Source organism: Aythya ferina (genome assembly GCF_964211825.1).
Source record: "Aythya ferina genome assembly, chromosome: 5".
In the NCBI taxonomy this organism is placed as follows: Eukaryota; Metazoa; Chordata; class Aves; order Anseriformes; family Anatidae; genus Aythya; species Aythya ferina.
The window spans coordinates 44,567,652-44,583,451 of NC_140301.1; the positions used below are offsets into that span (position 1 = coordinate 44,567,652).

Below are 15,800 nucleotides of genomic sequence, written 5' to 3' on the forward strand. Positions count from 1 at the left end.
ACTTCTTGGATCCTTTCTGCTACTGTGCAAACTGGCACATTACCTCAATTAAGGCATTCTCCATGCACCTACACTTTTATCCCAAACTGCACATGGCAAAGAGTAAGTGGTAAACACAGTTCTCTTAATATGAGGGGGGACAAAAAACTGAGCCAAGCATGGTGTCAAAGTATACATAGCATTTTGTTTAACTGAAGTTATCGTCAAGACGGACTAACCTCTCACTTAAGTGTGAGTTTCACTAAACATACAAGATGACGTTTTGCCTCAATGCTATCAAACATTCAATTCAAAAAAGCTAACACACAGCATTAAATGCCAGATTCTGAGGTTGTCAGGATACCTTCACAAGAAATATTTGTCATTTCCCCAGTGTTATGTTTTTTGAGGGGAAAAATACAACAAAGGGAAAAAAATTTAAAAAAAAAAAAAAAACAGGAAGAAAGGGAAAAAAGGAAAAAAACAAGGAAGCTGCATTCTGAATACATTCAGAGATGCACAGCCAAGACTAACAGAAACAAAATACACAGCCAACACATTCCGGGCTGAGAGAACAGATCACACATATGAGCACTGCCTGCCAGATTCTGAAGCACTGCTGGAGTAAAAATTGCTGAGATGGGCACAAGTTCAATAGGCTTACAGCTACCTATCAGAGTGCCTATTGGGGCTGTGAAATAAATTAAAATGAATTTACCCTGTTATCTGGAAGTTAAAGGCTTGTTACCTCATTGATCTATTTTAACTTGAAAGGCACAGGAATACAAATGCACTCCTATTTGTGTACACATATATATATACACACACACATACAAACACACTTCTGCATGCTGAGGCTAAGATCACCATCCTTGTATACACTCCCAGTTTAAGTCAGCAACATCTTTATCTTCACTAGTTATCGTCACAGTCAGGAAAAAAAGAAACAGGATCTTGAAGACATCAACTAGTACTTCAAAAGGTTTTTTGAATTTCAAGTTTTCCTTACCCCTCACAATCAACTATTTCAGGTCCTTCAAATGAAAAGGGATCCGTCTTGTCTGGCTCCGACTTCATCTTGTAGGTTTTTGTCAGGACTGTATTAGAAAAGTAGTCATTGGGCCCAAAGTGGAACTCTAATGAGAAAGACTACAAGAAAGTTCCATTACAGTTTTATGTTAACACTGATTTATCATCTTTGAAATAGTGAATCAGCAGAATCACCATTAATCAAACTCTGAACACAGGAAAAAAAAAGAATGACTTGACAGTAAACGTATCTTTCACTGTAGCAGAATCAGGAAATTGAGAAAAGTCTTTGTTTCATGTTCTGTGGAAGCCTTTTCTTCATCCCTTGACTAGGGATGATGCAGCTGTTGTTCTGAAAGTCTCTTTGGCTTCACAGTAACACCATTGGGCTCTGCTCTACCTACCCCTGGCTCTGAGCAGTCAATACTATGATATTTCAAGCATGAAACAAACATTTTAAATTTATTATTCAGGAGTCTGCATTTAAATAGTATAGCCCACCATGAACCAGAATATTTATTTAATAATAAAGTCCTGCAAAAGAACCCTGACTTCATAAACTGAAGCCTAAGATTACACATTTTAACTGCTTGCAGCCTGAAGCAGGTGTTTCTGATCACATTCATGATCATTCCTCATGTGGCACCTGAAAGTTGTTAGCAGAAATTCAGCAACTTAGGTGGAGAACAAAAAGCTCCAGCTAGGAAGAACCACTGCATACACAACACATCAGCTTTCCAATCTCTGAAGCTTTCAAAAACTGATCACACAAAGCTATATAAGCCTACTTCTCACTCACAATCAGCTATGAACTAAAGGTTCATAAAGGTGTTTTTTTCAGCAGCACTGCTTTCATTACTTGAAGCAGAGGTAGGAGGGGAAGTCCGCTTAGGCAGGTCAGTTCTCCAACAGCACAGAAGGGTTGAAAGTCAAAAGCTCCAGCATCACCAGAACTACTGCATAGACGCAGCATGCCCTATTACTTAAAATATTTTATTTACTACCCTGTCAACATGCCATAAGACCTAGATCTCATGCACATGCAAAACAGACAAGCTAAGCTCAAGAACGACTAGCCTTAGTAGCCTTACAGAACACATGTTGCAGAGCTCGTGAATCTACTTCCCCAGCACTCTTCAGCCATAGGGCAGAAAATGGTCTCTTATAACCCAAGATCTTCTTGTACTCTTTGAAAGTCTACGATGTGGAGTATCTCCAGGGACAGCAGTCTGTTCATCAAAGACATACACCTCTCACTCATCTCCCAGAGGCCCCTTAGTTTTCTCTCACCATCTGCTTTCTCTGACCACATGGATCTCTTCACACGATAGAAATTTAGAAGGACAGAAGTGCCACAGAGATGGGTTTGGGGGCAGCAGAAGCCTTCAAAACCTCACATGCTTACAGATTAAGGAAAGGAGGCTACTGGGAACCAGTTGTGAGATGAAACACTTGTGTTGGCTTCCCATAGCCTATTTTAGCTTTACTTCCATTTTAAAAGAAATTCAAAACAGCCAGCATGGTTTGGAGATATTCTTCAGCTAGGACAAATCCCTCCCTAGCACACTTGCTTAGGGGAAGGGTCAAACTTAGCTTTTATCTACCACCAGTGACTAACACTCTCATACCCAAATAATCCCACAAAACATCACCAGGATAAGTAACCACTGGCATTACTTAGCAGGCAGCATCCCAAGCACTTGCAATACAAACTTATCTGCAAAGACAGCATTTCAGTATTTCTTTTTAAATCTGCTAATTATGAGACAAAAGTTTCAAGGCCTATTTGAATAACTTTAATAACCTCTCCAGTAGCCTTGAGGGTCTTTGCTTTTGATATCAGATTAGCTATGTAGTATGAATTTCTACAGTTTTCTTATAGTATAGAAGATACTCTTATGAAGTTCAAATAAATAAATGTCCTTATTTCAAGCTACTTAACTCATATGCATACTCATCACCCAGGTGTGAATGTGCTAGCAAGGGATCCCTCTGTCCAAATTGATAGATATTTTATAAATTACATTTATATAAGCACATGTAAGTTTATTCATTGATTATAAATAAAAGCAAATAAGAAGAGGAATTGCTTAACTTTACGCAGATAAGTTTATATACAGGCTATAGCAAAAAGCACTTTGGAAGCACCATTACTGTAACCAGGTAAATCTAGTTCTGAAGGACAGTAACTGAAGTCGATCAGTGGTAAACCAGGAAATTCCTAACTATTATATGTTTATTTTAGTTGCAAAACTTATTCCCCAGCAGAATTAGTGTTTTCATTACACACCAGTGATTTGAACTTTTTGCATTACAAGGCCATCACTGCTGCAATAACTGCCAGAGAATTTCAAACATTCACAAATAATTGGTAAACAGGTTTCACTGAAGTGGTTAGGAATACATCCTTTTGTTTCCAAATACAGAAGAGACATATAATTTGTCAGCCTTCCATTATTGGATTTCATGTAGCACTGGAATGGAACCTAATCACAGGAATATGCTGTCAAGAGGTTACGAACAGTGCGAGACAAGATACATCCACTGATGTCTTCAACTTAAGGTGCTGTAAAACAAAGCCAAATGAGAACACACAAAAATGTTGTAGTCAAAAGCAATTATTCCCAAATTATCTGAATGCCACCAAATAGTTATGTTTCAGGATTAAAAAAAATAACTTTTTTCAGTACTTAAATTTGTACTTATACATTTTCTTCATAAAACTCACATCTTCTCCTCCAGCTGTAACATTATTTAGGAACTTAACTCCCAATTTCTCCTGTCCATACTACCCCCCTTGCTGATTATCGGCGTAAGATTTTTGTACTAATAGAAGACAATGAGGGCTAAAAACTTCATTTCAGTTGTTAATAACCTTTAAAAGGTATTTTGAGAAAGTCCTTTTATCTTTACTAGAAGCTCTAGTAATGAAGCATCAATGAAGCATCTCTTGCATTTTAGACTGTTACATGACTATAACTCCATAAAACAAACCATCAAAAAAAAAAAAACTTGCAGGGAAAAAAAAGACAGAAGGATGAAGTTTAAAGAAAGAAAATGTAGGCTGAAATTCCGTTATTTCCCTGCCTCCCCCTCAAAAGAAGTCCAAGGAATATAGTCTGCATGAATTAAACGTACAACAGAACAATCTAGTTTTGACAAACACAGGATCTACAAAAGGAACACTACAAAGAATTTGCATGAACATGAATGTTTCTGAAAAAAGGCAAAACTTAAATTACTTATTGGGTACACTTTCAAAAGACCATCTAATATTTTTCCTATAGGCATCATATCCATTATCGTTGTTTTTGATTAAGATTGTAGCCACATCTCTTCTTTTGATGAAGCACACTATGTGGGAAGCAGCACCCACAATTCACTTGCAAAACAAAAGCAGCCATGTAACTTTCACAGAAAGAACAGATTATTTGGAATTTGAAATAGAAAATTAAAGCAATAACTGGCCAGAACTGAATCAGAATTGTAATCTAGAAACTACGTTAAAGATGTGGGGTGAAAAAGCAAAGGGTCAGGAAATCTGAACATTAAAAGCCACAGCATAAAGATATAAGCCCAGAGAGAATCCCCCTATATATTCTAGCCAAACAGGATGGAATTAGAAGTTTGAACTCTTGCTCCCATCATTACTACAACCTTCATGAACAACAACTAGGGAAAACTCACCATAGGCTGTCCAGGTTCAGAGAATTTAACTTTAATATCCTGCAGATGTTTTAAGATTGGTTCATCATATTCCTAAAAAGGAAAAAGCAATTTCTTATGGTGCAGGCAATATTTAGAAGACCAAAACTTCCATCTAGTTTGCTTGTTCAACCTGTTCTTAAGAACAAACTAATCCTTGCAGTTATTTAAAGACTGCAGCTAAAGTTCAGATTTGGAACCAAATTTCTTAATCCTTGTTGCAAATACCATGTCAAACTCCCAACTCTCAATCACCAAGCCTTGTCTTCAGTAAATATTGTTACCCTACTAGGCTTCATGAATGTTACTGAGAATAAAAGCTTAATTCAGGATATTTATTAGTGATGAGCTTTACAAAAAGACAGACTTCAGAAATTTATTCTTTAATATCATTACAAGCAATTACTACAACTGAGAACTACACAGGATACTTAACATGAACTCAACCTATCCATAGGTACACATATAGTACCCTTGAAAAAAACAGACTAAGTTAATTATAGAGGAACAGCTGTTGTGAGCTGTGAATTTGCATTTTAATATCTACAGAGGTTGTTACAAGATCATTTCTAAGAAAACCTGCATCCTGTTCAGCAGTTTTGGTCAGCTGTTCTGCTTATCACTAGCTTTTCAAGCACCTTCAGGAATAGTGTTAGGGATTATGAAGGCCCAAAGATTTGGTGTCACAACAGAATCATAGAACGATTTGGGTTGGAAGGGACCTCTGAAGACCCATCTTGTCCAACCACTTTGCCATGAGCAGGGACACCTTCCACTACATCCGGCTGCACAAAACCCCATCCAGCCTGGCCTTGAAAACTTCCAGGCATGGGGCATCCACAGCTTCTCTGGGCAGCCTGTTCCAGTGCCTCACCTACAGCCTGAATGAAGAACTTCCGAATATCTGATCTAAATTTACCTTCTTTCAGTTTAAAACCATTATCCCTTATCCTATTGCTGTACCCTAGTAAAAAACCTCTTATAAGCCCACTTTATTGAAAGGCAGCAGTAAGATCTCCCTAGAGCCTTCTTTTCTCCAGGCTACAGAACCCCAGATCTCTTAGCCTTTCATCAAGAGAAGCATTCCAGCCCTCTGATCATTTCTGGAGCCCTCTTCTTGGACCTGCTCTAACAGGTCTGTATTTTCTCATACTGGGAGCCCCACACCTTGCCAGTCATGTCCATATTTTTTCCATCCACCAGCACCTCAAGTCCCTCCCCACAGAACTGCTCTCAGTCCATGCTGATGTAATTACCCTGACCAAAGTGCAGCACAAGGTTCCAAGCACTCACTAGTAACTGGAAAGAGTAGCAGCCATTTAACATATGACAGAAGTTACTCTTATCATAAGGCAAACTTACTTGTACTAATTCACTTAGCATATCTACGTTTCTAAAGATAGTAAACCAGAAGTCTGGAATTCCTTTGACATTTGTCTCTTCTGCTTCTGCTTTCTCTTCTATTACCACTGCATTTTTCAGGTCTCCCTGTGAAATAAATACAGAAACAATTAAGAAATAAAAACACAACTTCTCAATATATTATTTCATAAACATAAGTAGATGTACAAAGCATTCGTTAACTCTGAAGCTGTTTTTATAAGACTTCTAAAAATCTGAATTGTTTCTCTGTAAATGGCATTAATAGGCATGAGTTTCATTTACACAAATAAGCACATAAACAATCAATTCAGGTTTCCTTTCAATTAATTTGGAATTATTTTGTACAAAGTCTAAATAACCAAGTGACAGCTGCTGTAATTGGACAAACAGGAAAAAAAGGAAAGCACATTCATCTTTACCACAGTCAGAAAAAATACAAATGCATTTTTTCGTATTCATCTCTCTCCTGTAGCCTCACGTGTCATTGACAGAATTCTACCTAAAAGTCTAAAATTAAGTTCTGCCCTCTTAAACTGTCCTACCTTCCCAATTTTGCAGGGTAGTTAGCAAAGTTGATTTACCATGGTTACTTTTCATTATTAATACTGAACAAATAACTTTGTGTGATGCAGAACTCTGTACATATAACTGATGTCAAACGTCACCTAAACAAAATGACCAAGTTACTTCTCTAGCTCATGAAACAAGGAATTTGGGGTATGAATTCATATTGCACCTTTGTATTTACACCACTAGAGAGCAGCAAATACACAAGTTCTTCTAAACAGCAGCTGCTTGGGCTATGGCTAGCCAATATGAAGCAGCATTTTACTTGCCATCTAGACATGTTTCTGATCTATAATTGCATTGAATATCGCCAGTCAATGCTGCCTTCACACAAAGTCTAAGAAACCTTTTTGCTTCCACACATTGAGTACTGCATCATGCTAAATCTCATGAGACTAGTCAAAACAAAGAATAATTTGCACTGTATATAAAACAGCATCCAAAGGAAACCAAATGGAGATGTAACATGGGAAAAATGCAAGGAAAACCTGACAGAATGTCACATTTGTCACCTTAAGTAGGTCACTGTTATTTAAAGATAATAATTTTTTAAAAAATCAGTGAGTATCCATCTCCAAAAAACAACAATAAAAAATAAAAGGCAGCCTACCCATTACATCATCCTTTGTAAAGCTAGAGTTCCTACTCACTGGGGAAGAAAGAATCCACTAGCCAGCATACATTAGATAAGGTCAATTCCATTTTACAACTAAGAGATACCTGTGTCTAGTTTATATTTCTAGATATTTAAGCTAAATTATGTCCCCCCAAAATAAAGAGAACAGGCAGACAAACAGCCAGCCTTTATTACCTTGGGGTTATCATGTAGCACCGGAATGGAACCCATTAACAGAATGATGCTGCTAACAGATTACGAACAGTGCAAACAAAAGCAAGAATTTGCTGAAGTTAAAAACTTGAAAAAACCTAAACTGCATTTAGAAGCTTTCACAGGACCTAAGAAAGTGTTCATCACAGTCGCACATTACTGGTAAAACATTTTTCTCTCCAAAAGATCAATCTTCAACGGGAAATGCTGTACAAGAATTAACTTTGAAAATCCTATACATCTCCAGTTCATTACCCAGTTTGTACTTACAGCTAGTTTTTCTTCTTCCTCATTTTCACTGTGCCACTCTGACTCTGCATCTGTGGGTTCAGCTTCTCCATTAATAAACTCTCTTCTCTATGGTAGGAAAAAAAAACAAAACTGGCATAAGTAAAATTTTGTATATGCAAACAGAATTGACGCAGCTGTAAGAAACATTTAGTCTTCTCACCTTATCAAAAAGAGGTTGATAGAGTGCTGCATATTTTCTCTCTAAATCATGTACTTCTTCATAGAATTTAGCTTCTATATGGGCACATTTCACCTGGAGTTGTTTCAAGGCATCAATTCTTCTTTTCACTGCTTTTGGTAAACTAAAAAATACATACTTCTTTAAGTTTAAAAACTAGTTGCCTTACCATTATTTAATATTTCCCTGTGAAATAGGGTGCATATAAGCTAAATGCAATTTTGATAGATTAAAAATTAATTTAACTTAACTTTAAAAAATTAAAATAGTCTCCTAGCTATGCTCAATAAAGAAATAAAGGCCAAAGTTTCTGCTAAAGGCAAAACTTGAAGCATAAGCCTATCTTCCTTTCAAAAAGGAAACTTTAAACTAGGGCTAAAAGAGTAGCTTTACAGGTCCTGACCTTTCCACCACGTCCAGACAACAGTTTTATAAAAAATCAGCACACAATAACAGAATACGAATCAAAGGAAACAAGGTAGGATGGAAAAAATACTTCAAACCAAAATTATAGTAGCTACAGAAAACACTACACAGGGCAACATCTTGTTTTAAATTTCATGCAAGTAAATTAAAACTTGACTCTTTCTTCCAGATGTAGGCCACTGAATCACAGTTAAAGTCAACATTTTACTTAACAGGTCATTTGCTCCAATTTCCTACCTTAATTATACAGTAGTATCATTTTATTATGCTTTCAGTCTTTCAAGAATTTTATTATGTGCTATACTTACGTTTCAATGTAACTTGAAGGGGTAAGCGCTGTGTTGTCAAGTCGTTCCTGTAGGGCTGCCAAAACTTGTGGATTTTGCATCACTTGGTCTGCCAGCTTTTCTATGAAGACAGAAACCCATTCTTAAAACAAATCTGAATATATTTATAGCACTTACGTCATATTATGAGTCTTACTGTGTCACAGCAAAAATACTTGCTATTTTCCATTTCTCAAATATCACTGCTATAGGGAACTAATAACTCAAAGTTACCTCACGATCAGATTTAAGAATGGTAAGAACGGATAGTGATAGAAAACTCATTCCTCTGTTTAGAAATGTATCAAATCTTTGTTTTCTAAAAATCAAATAGCACATTGATGACATAAGCAGATTTCCTGTCTTCCCTTCTAAGAAGGTGCAAAATACAAGTTTCTATGTCCTCTCTATACTAGGTCTAGTTTGTAAGCCACGAATTTGCGACCGAACCATCAGATTAAACTTTCAAGACATTTGTAAAAGTGTTTCCCAGTTAGTCTTACTCCTGAAAACATGTGACAAACTTGGTGAGCTTTGTACAACAAAGCAACACTGCACTATGAGCACTTCCTCGACAACTATTAATTTTTATATCAAGACACTTTTACAACTTATATGACTCCTCAAACAGATATCACAAGAGTTGGCAGAAGACTTTTTTCCAGAGGTCACACCTTCTGGTTAGGAGCTTAAAAGCATCACTAATAAGACTCATGTGGTGTTCGTAACATGCAGATATTTGCTTTCCTGATCTTTCCATTCTTTCCCACCACTCTTCTCACCAGAGAGGACACAACAACAAAAAAAAAATCAGTAAGTTGCACAGCACACACTAACTTGATGAAATTTTTACATAGGTGTATTTTTTCCTTAAAATTACTTATTTTTTATTAAAGAAGCTTCAATACAGAAGGCAATAGCATTACTCCACCTTTGTAGCGTTACCTACTAGTACGTACTTACCTTTTTTGTCACTTGCATTTTTAGCAGCGTCCACAGAATCCGAAGCAGTATCTTCTGCTTTACTAGAAGAATTAAAAACGTAACATTAGAAAAGCATCACTTCGTAAAAACATTAATATTTAAGAACAAAAGTACACTGAATTTTCAGTGTTTATAAAACTTGACCTGTAGTAAACAAGTATGCCACTAGAAGACATGCTTATGTCTTCGAGCTTTTCAAACTCTGAAGTTTGGATATGAAATTAATTCTCCTGTGATGAACAGGAAACAAAAGATGGAAAAATAGCTATGTGACAGATAAATTAATCTCCTTTAAGTGAATGTCTGGCCTTTGACCTGTACCGGGTCATCCTCAACAGGGAAATGTTATTACTCACAAGTGAAAACACAAGACATCCTTTTAATGTAAGTGATAAAAGAAAAACCACTAGAAAGAATACAGGTAAGGAAGCAATTTAAATGACTGCTCTAAGCTCTTTGGACTTAGTATAGTAAGTTGTTTTGACTAATAGGAAGAACAAACAGTCACTTTGATTTTAAGAAAGAAACAACCCTGTCCTTCCCCCAGTGTCTTCCATCTCACTTCTTGTGCTGGGGAAAGAGAGGGCCCAGAATGAGTCAACAGCCAGCAAGCCTTCCCTATGTTTCCTGCCTGTCTAGAGGTTGCAAAACACAGCTTGGGTATTGCTGAAATTAATCTTACCTCAGATATAAAAGGAGAAAAAACATTATACATTCAAGTGGGTATTATTAATTACTGGATAGGCCAACTTATCCAGCTTACCCTGATGCAGTGCAAGCATTGAAAGCGCAGCATCACGTATGTTTTTACATCAGCTTAAGAGACACTTATTTGTTCTAAAAACATTATGAAAAACAGAAAATAAAGCAGTGCTTTCTGCAATCATACAGATCAGAGAAACAGCAAAGATCAGTGCTCTCTTCACATCTTTACAACATTTCAGCATGAACATGAAAAACTGAGTCAACACAACACTAGTTACATTAACCCCAAAACAAAGTTATTCTGTAGCCAATATACTACATTCTCAGCTTCTAGTATGGTAAATGGGCGTTTCCTCCTTGCTGTAAGGAAATACAGTCCAGCTACAGAAAATATTACTATCTTACCCTTACTCAAATTTGGTAATACCCTCTTCATTGCGAAAAAAAAAGTTCACCCACAAGAAGACCAGATGAAGTCAGCTGTAACTAGATTTAACTTCACGAAATAAGTCCAACATACCTGTTATCTGCCATCTGTGTGCCTGTATCCACCTGCAAGTTAAAATACAGTGTTTACAAATAATTTAATGGTAGCTTGCTTACCTCCACAGAAGATGAAGATAAAATATGTAACAGTTTAAGACACAAAGATAAATAAACTCCCTCTGTTTTTTCTAAGAAAGTCAGCATACGTTATCTCTCACAGTAAAGTGAACAGCTCCCATAACATGCAATCCAAATGGGAACTTGTTCAATTTTTAAACAGTATGTTAAGTGCTTTCATTTCACCCTTTTAGACTTTTTTTCCTGTTACGCATTTCAGTTTATAACCTACTTCTACCAGATCATAAGTCTTTATCCTAAGAACATGAATCAGTTTCCTAGATTGGCTGTACGTTCTTTTTAAAAAATAAAAACCTGACGATGAAGAAATAAATATATTATTTTCTAATTCCTTGACAGTACCACAGTAAATAATGAATTTTTAGTCTATGTATTACTATGCCTGATCTGGAAACAATGAAAGTTCAAACAAAGTACAACTTCAAAAAGACTTTTTTCTCATGTCACCTGGGCAGAAGAATGTCTCCTTTGTCAGTCTAATCAGGGCTATTTTTGTGAATAGCTGCTTCTTCTGCACTATGCAGAGTGACAAACTAAACATACTACCAGATAAATAGAACCAAAACACTGGAGGGAAGAAAATTGTTTATCCAAAAAGAAGGTTTTTGACAGGAGCTGGAAGACTCCTCTACTCAACAGTTTGCTGATTTGCCTTGAGTTTATTTATTGGGACTGGAAAAACAAAGAAAACATGGAAGCAGAAGCCCCAGCGTTCGCAGTGGCTGGAACAAAGCCTAACACAGGTACACCAGCCCCCACAATCTAAACTAGCTCTCCAGACACACCAAAGCCAGACTGCCTACCTTATTTCACTGTAACTTCTTTATCAGGCTGACATACACAAGCCTGTATGTCTATTTTAGTAGTTTTTTTTTTTTCCTCCTTCATTCCAGACACAGTTCATTGCACACCCAAGTAACCACTACATACTGTATAGATTATTTTACACTATTAAATCCTCAAGAAAACAGATATGGGTTTGTAAGTCAAGTTCAAGAACACAAAGAACACATCATTCTTATGAGTCTGGTTTCTTAGAGCCTGTAACGCCCAGGCAGGCTGACCTATAGCCCGGCTTCCAATAGACAGCTACCAGAGAATGTGAGGACATCCAGAGTGACAGTCAGAGAATGGGTGGCAGAGAATGCACACACTCCCCTACCTGGAAAAAGGAAATTCCTGCTCTAAGCTAGGAAAGTAACACGTTCACAAACAGACAGAAATGGAAAGCTAGGAGTACAGGTTAGATTATTCCACAGGAAACATAGTTGCTTACCATCTATTACCCCTCCCAAAAAAGGCAAAAAAAAAAAAAAAAACAAACAACAACAAACATGTGAGTTCACCATAGACCAGGAACAAACAAGAAAGCAAGCTCTTTAGACCAGGTCTGTGTCAGCAACCCATGTGTGTTTTTGTTTTTGTTTTTTTTTTTTGTTTGTTTGTTTTTTTGCCAGCACTTATTTTTGCCCTAAGCATAAAAAGACAAAGTAAAAATGCAAGCAACCATGCTGTGGAGCAAAAGGAGAGAATTTTGCTATCTTACAGCTGAAGAAATAAAAGAGCATACGCTAGTCTTTCCTTCCACTGCATACAAAAAGCATGGAAAAAAAAAAAAAAGAGATGACTAGGAAGGTAAGAGAGCAAACTGACCTAATATCAGAGTTCAGCCAACAAGTTACATGATCCTCGTCACTATCAGAGGAAGCAAGAGTAAGCAACTAAAAATGCAGACTCGCGTTACTTAAAATTTAGCCTCAAAGTCTCGTCCCTTCCAACACTGGCCCAGGGACAGAGCCAAAAGAAAAAATCCACTCAATGTACAAATCTTCTGCTCCATTATTTGTGCTGTGTTTCCTGCGGGGAACTATTTCTCAGCCCTGATGCTGAAGACAAGATTCTCATTCCTGTTTGGGAAGCATGAAGTAAAGCTCCCACAACTTGCACAATTTTTAAGTAGCAGCTGACTTAAGCTCCACTGGAACAGACGTCAATTAGGCATGTTCTGACAAGGGCCATTTACCTAAATAACATGTAATAAAATTGGTAAGGCATCATTCCCTTGTGCAAATACATACTTTCAGTCTGGTTTGCCTCTTCAAAGTTGTTCCTTTGGTAACTGAAAAATGAAAAGAAATAAACTGAACAATAAAGTAAAAGAAGCTTTTCCAAAAATAAAAAAGCTTATGATTCCCAGTGGCATTACAACTCCCTTCTAATGGCTTAAATGCTCCCGATTACTAATAGAACTGTTCCATGAAAGCTGGTGGAGACAGGCGAGAAGAGAGTAAGGTGATTTTAGACAGAAAGTTAAGTGCACAGTTAATGGAAAAAGTACAGAAGCAAAGCATTGAGCCTTACTATTTATTGCCTTTGTTATCTTCCAAGCAAAAAAGCTTGTAGACAACAAAGTTTGCAGACAAAGACAAAAAAAAAAAAAAAAAGCTACCAGAACTCAAAAAAAGAGCACTGTAGGATATTATTATCACTACCACCGCCAATAAGAGGCCAAAATCATATCTTACATATTCTGGACAGTTCACCCTTTTCACGTAACTAATACAGACAAGAAACTTAGGGGAAGGAGGGGACTACATCAACCACCTGTCCCATAAATCATTCTGCTACAGTTTGCCTAGAATGAATGTCATATGGCACTAGGCATCTAAAACAGCAGGAAACTAAACTCAGTGCATACTTCCAACAGTCTACAATAGCAAAAGTTCATTGTAAGGACAAGAAACATCCAGAAGGATGCAGCTTTAAAGGAAAAGCCTGTCTCTTTAATAGCTAGAGATACAAACAAAAAACTACACAGAATAAGTTTTCTCTGCTAAAAGAGCTTACCTCTTGTTCTAAAAGCCTTCTAAATTTACACAGCTAGAACATAAAACAAAAAATTACTGCACTTGTGAATTCACAGGAAGACTTCTACCTACAACTGTTACTGCTTTTGTAACTACAACAAATCAGGAGGGAAAGTTATGACTTCCGTTTAGACCTGCTGGGATGCAACTCTGTGGGAAGCCACAAGCATAATAGTCTCTGACACTTTTAGTAAGCAAGATTAGAAATAATAATGAAAAAAACAGTCAAGAGGAAGAAACTCATTAACCTGCTCCACAAGCTCTGAACATCAGCAGCAGTTATGCTCACCTTGAAAGCTGTACTGAGATCACACTGTTTTGACTTTATAAAAATGACTTTGCAAATAATCATTAAGACGACTTCATAAGAATCTGCCTAGTGGTTCTGGCTTCACCTCCAGAATTTACATACTTGCCTCTCTACCTGTAGAGGGATGTTAGAGAAACGAACCAAACAAATCCCACGGAGGACGTGCTATTATGTGCGACAAACAACCGATGCAACAGCAGGAAATTTTAAAGAGGCCCTCGCTTACAGAACAAGAGCCGCGAAACGAAAAGAGAGCCCCAGAAAAGTACAGAGCACGCTGAGCGAACGGAAGACCCTGGATGAGGTCAAACGAAAGCACCACGCCTGACCTCAGCAGCTACTGGTTTGACTCGAGGCGAGGCAGAAGCGCTCCCCACCCCCAGCCCTCCCTCCTCGCCCTCCCCACTCCCGCAGGAGGCCGGGGGGAGGCCGAGCTGCCCGCAGCGCCCCCCGCTCCCTCAGCGCCGCGTCCCCGTTAAGATGGTGCCGGGCCCCTCCCCGCAGGCAGCCCCACCGCCACCGCCACCGCCGGCCGGGCCCGGCCCCACCCCGCCCCACCTCAGGCCCTAACGGCCGCCACACGCGAGCCCCATCCCCGGCGAGCCCGGCCGCTGCCCGGCGGCCTCCTGAGGGCCGGGAGCCGCTGGCGGCGGCCCCGCCGCGCCCTCACCTGCCCGCGGCCCCGCTCCGTGTCCCGCCCGCCCTCGGAGGCAGCGCCAGCCGCCAGGCTCCTCGCAGGCTCGCTCGGGCTGCGCCGACCGCCAACAAAGCCGCCTCCCGTTGGCCCCGAGCGTGGGCGCCTCCCTCAGTAAAAGCGCCGCCGATTGGCCCCAGCGCCGCCGCGGCCGCCGCGCCGCACGCGGGCCATGTTGACTATCCGGCGGCGCGGCGAGCGGCCAATCAGGGGGCGAGCGCGGGTCGGAGAGGGGAGGGGGGCGAGCGCGTGATGGGGGGGGTAAAGGGGAGGGGGGGCCTCGTGTCTGCGGCCTTAAAGCGGCAGCGACCGCGCGGGGCGAGGGGGGCACAAAATGGCGGCTGCTGCCCGCCTCATCTACCCCTGCCTCGTGTTCCCCCCCCCTTCATCTCCCCCCGGCCGAGGTCAGATAACCCGTCCGATTAGCCGAAAACGTGGCGCTGCCTCACCTCGCTTCCCCCGGCAGCGCCCGGCTCCTGCTTGCGCTGCAGGGCTCGCTGCCCCGGCACGCACAGGCGCTGGGGAGGCGCGTTTGGGCTGGGCTGTAGCGGAGCGGCGCCTTGCCGGGCTCTGTACGCCAGCGGCTTTCAGGGCTGAGGGGGGTAAATCGAAGTGCCGAGTGCTGCCTAATCAAAAAACGCATTTCTGGTGTTTCCAATCAAGTTCCTTTTTGGAATGCAGGCGTTAGCCCTTCCAGCACTTCCATGTAATCCCTTTACATTTTCAATGTAATTCCTTCTGACTAAAATAAAATAAACAATCTGGCTTGACTTCTAGCAGTTCGTAAGCAAAAGATGTTGTGTGGTACTGGGAACAGTGTGACTTAAGCACTTGAAACCACTCAGACTTTATACGAGTAACCTTTCACTTGGTAGGAAAAACCCTAACCCTCTGTGGCGTCAC

General features: G+C 39.6%; 1 protein-coding gene across 11 annotated transcripts in view; it reads right to left on the reverse strand.

The window, feature by feature from the left end:
* NAP1L4 (nucleosome assembly protein 1 like 4) overlaps positions 1–15,436 on the reverse strand; it is a 31,880-nt gene extending 16,444 nt beyond the window's left edge. For 5 of the 11 annotated variants that reach the window (XR_014693443.1, XR_014693444.1, XR_014693445.1 and 2 more), the window contains exons 1-10: positions 14,874–14,974; positions 13,105–13,145; positions 10,923–10,954; positions 9,677–9,738; positions 8,696–8,795; positions 7,944–8,085; positions 7,763–7,849; positions 6,076–6,201; positions 4,696–4,767; positions 989–1,128 (exon numbers count right to left, since the gene is read on the reverse strand). Coding sequence is in view for 7 of the 11 variants with exons in the window: in XM_084520632.1 (XP_084376758.1) it covers positions 989–1,128; positions 4,696–4,767; positions 6,076–6,201; positions 7,763–7,849; positions 7,944–8,085; positions 8,696–8,795; positions 9,677–9,738; positions 10,923–10,936 (743 nt within the window). In the remaining 4 variants the exon portion in view is untranslated. Of the gene's footprint in view, positions 1–988; positions 1,129–4,695; positions 4,768–6,075; positions 6,202–7,762; positions 7,850–7,943; positions 8,086–8,695; positions 8,796–9,676; positions 9,739–10,922; positions 10,955–13,104; positions 13,168–13,873; positions 13,979–14,761; positions 14,770–14,873; positions 14,975–15,346 lie in introns of those variants that run through there. The other 6 variants (XR_014693446.1, XM_084520634.1, XM_084520636.1 and 3 more) reach the window with 4 other exon arrangements.
* Between the last annotated feature and the right edge of the window lie 364 nt (positions 15,437–15,800).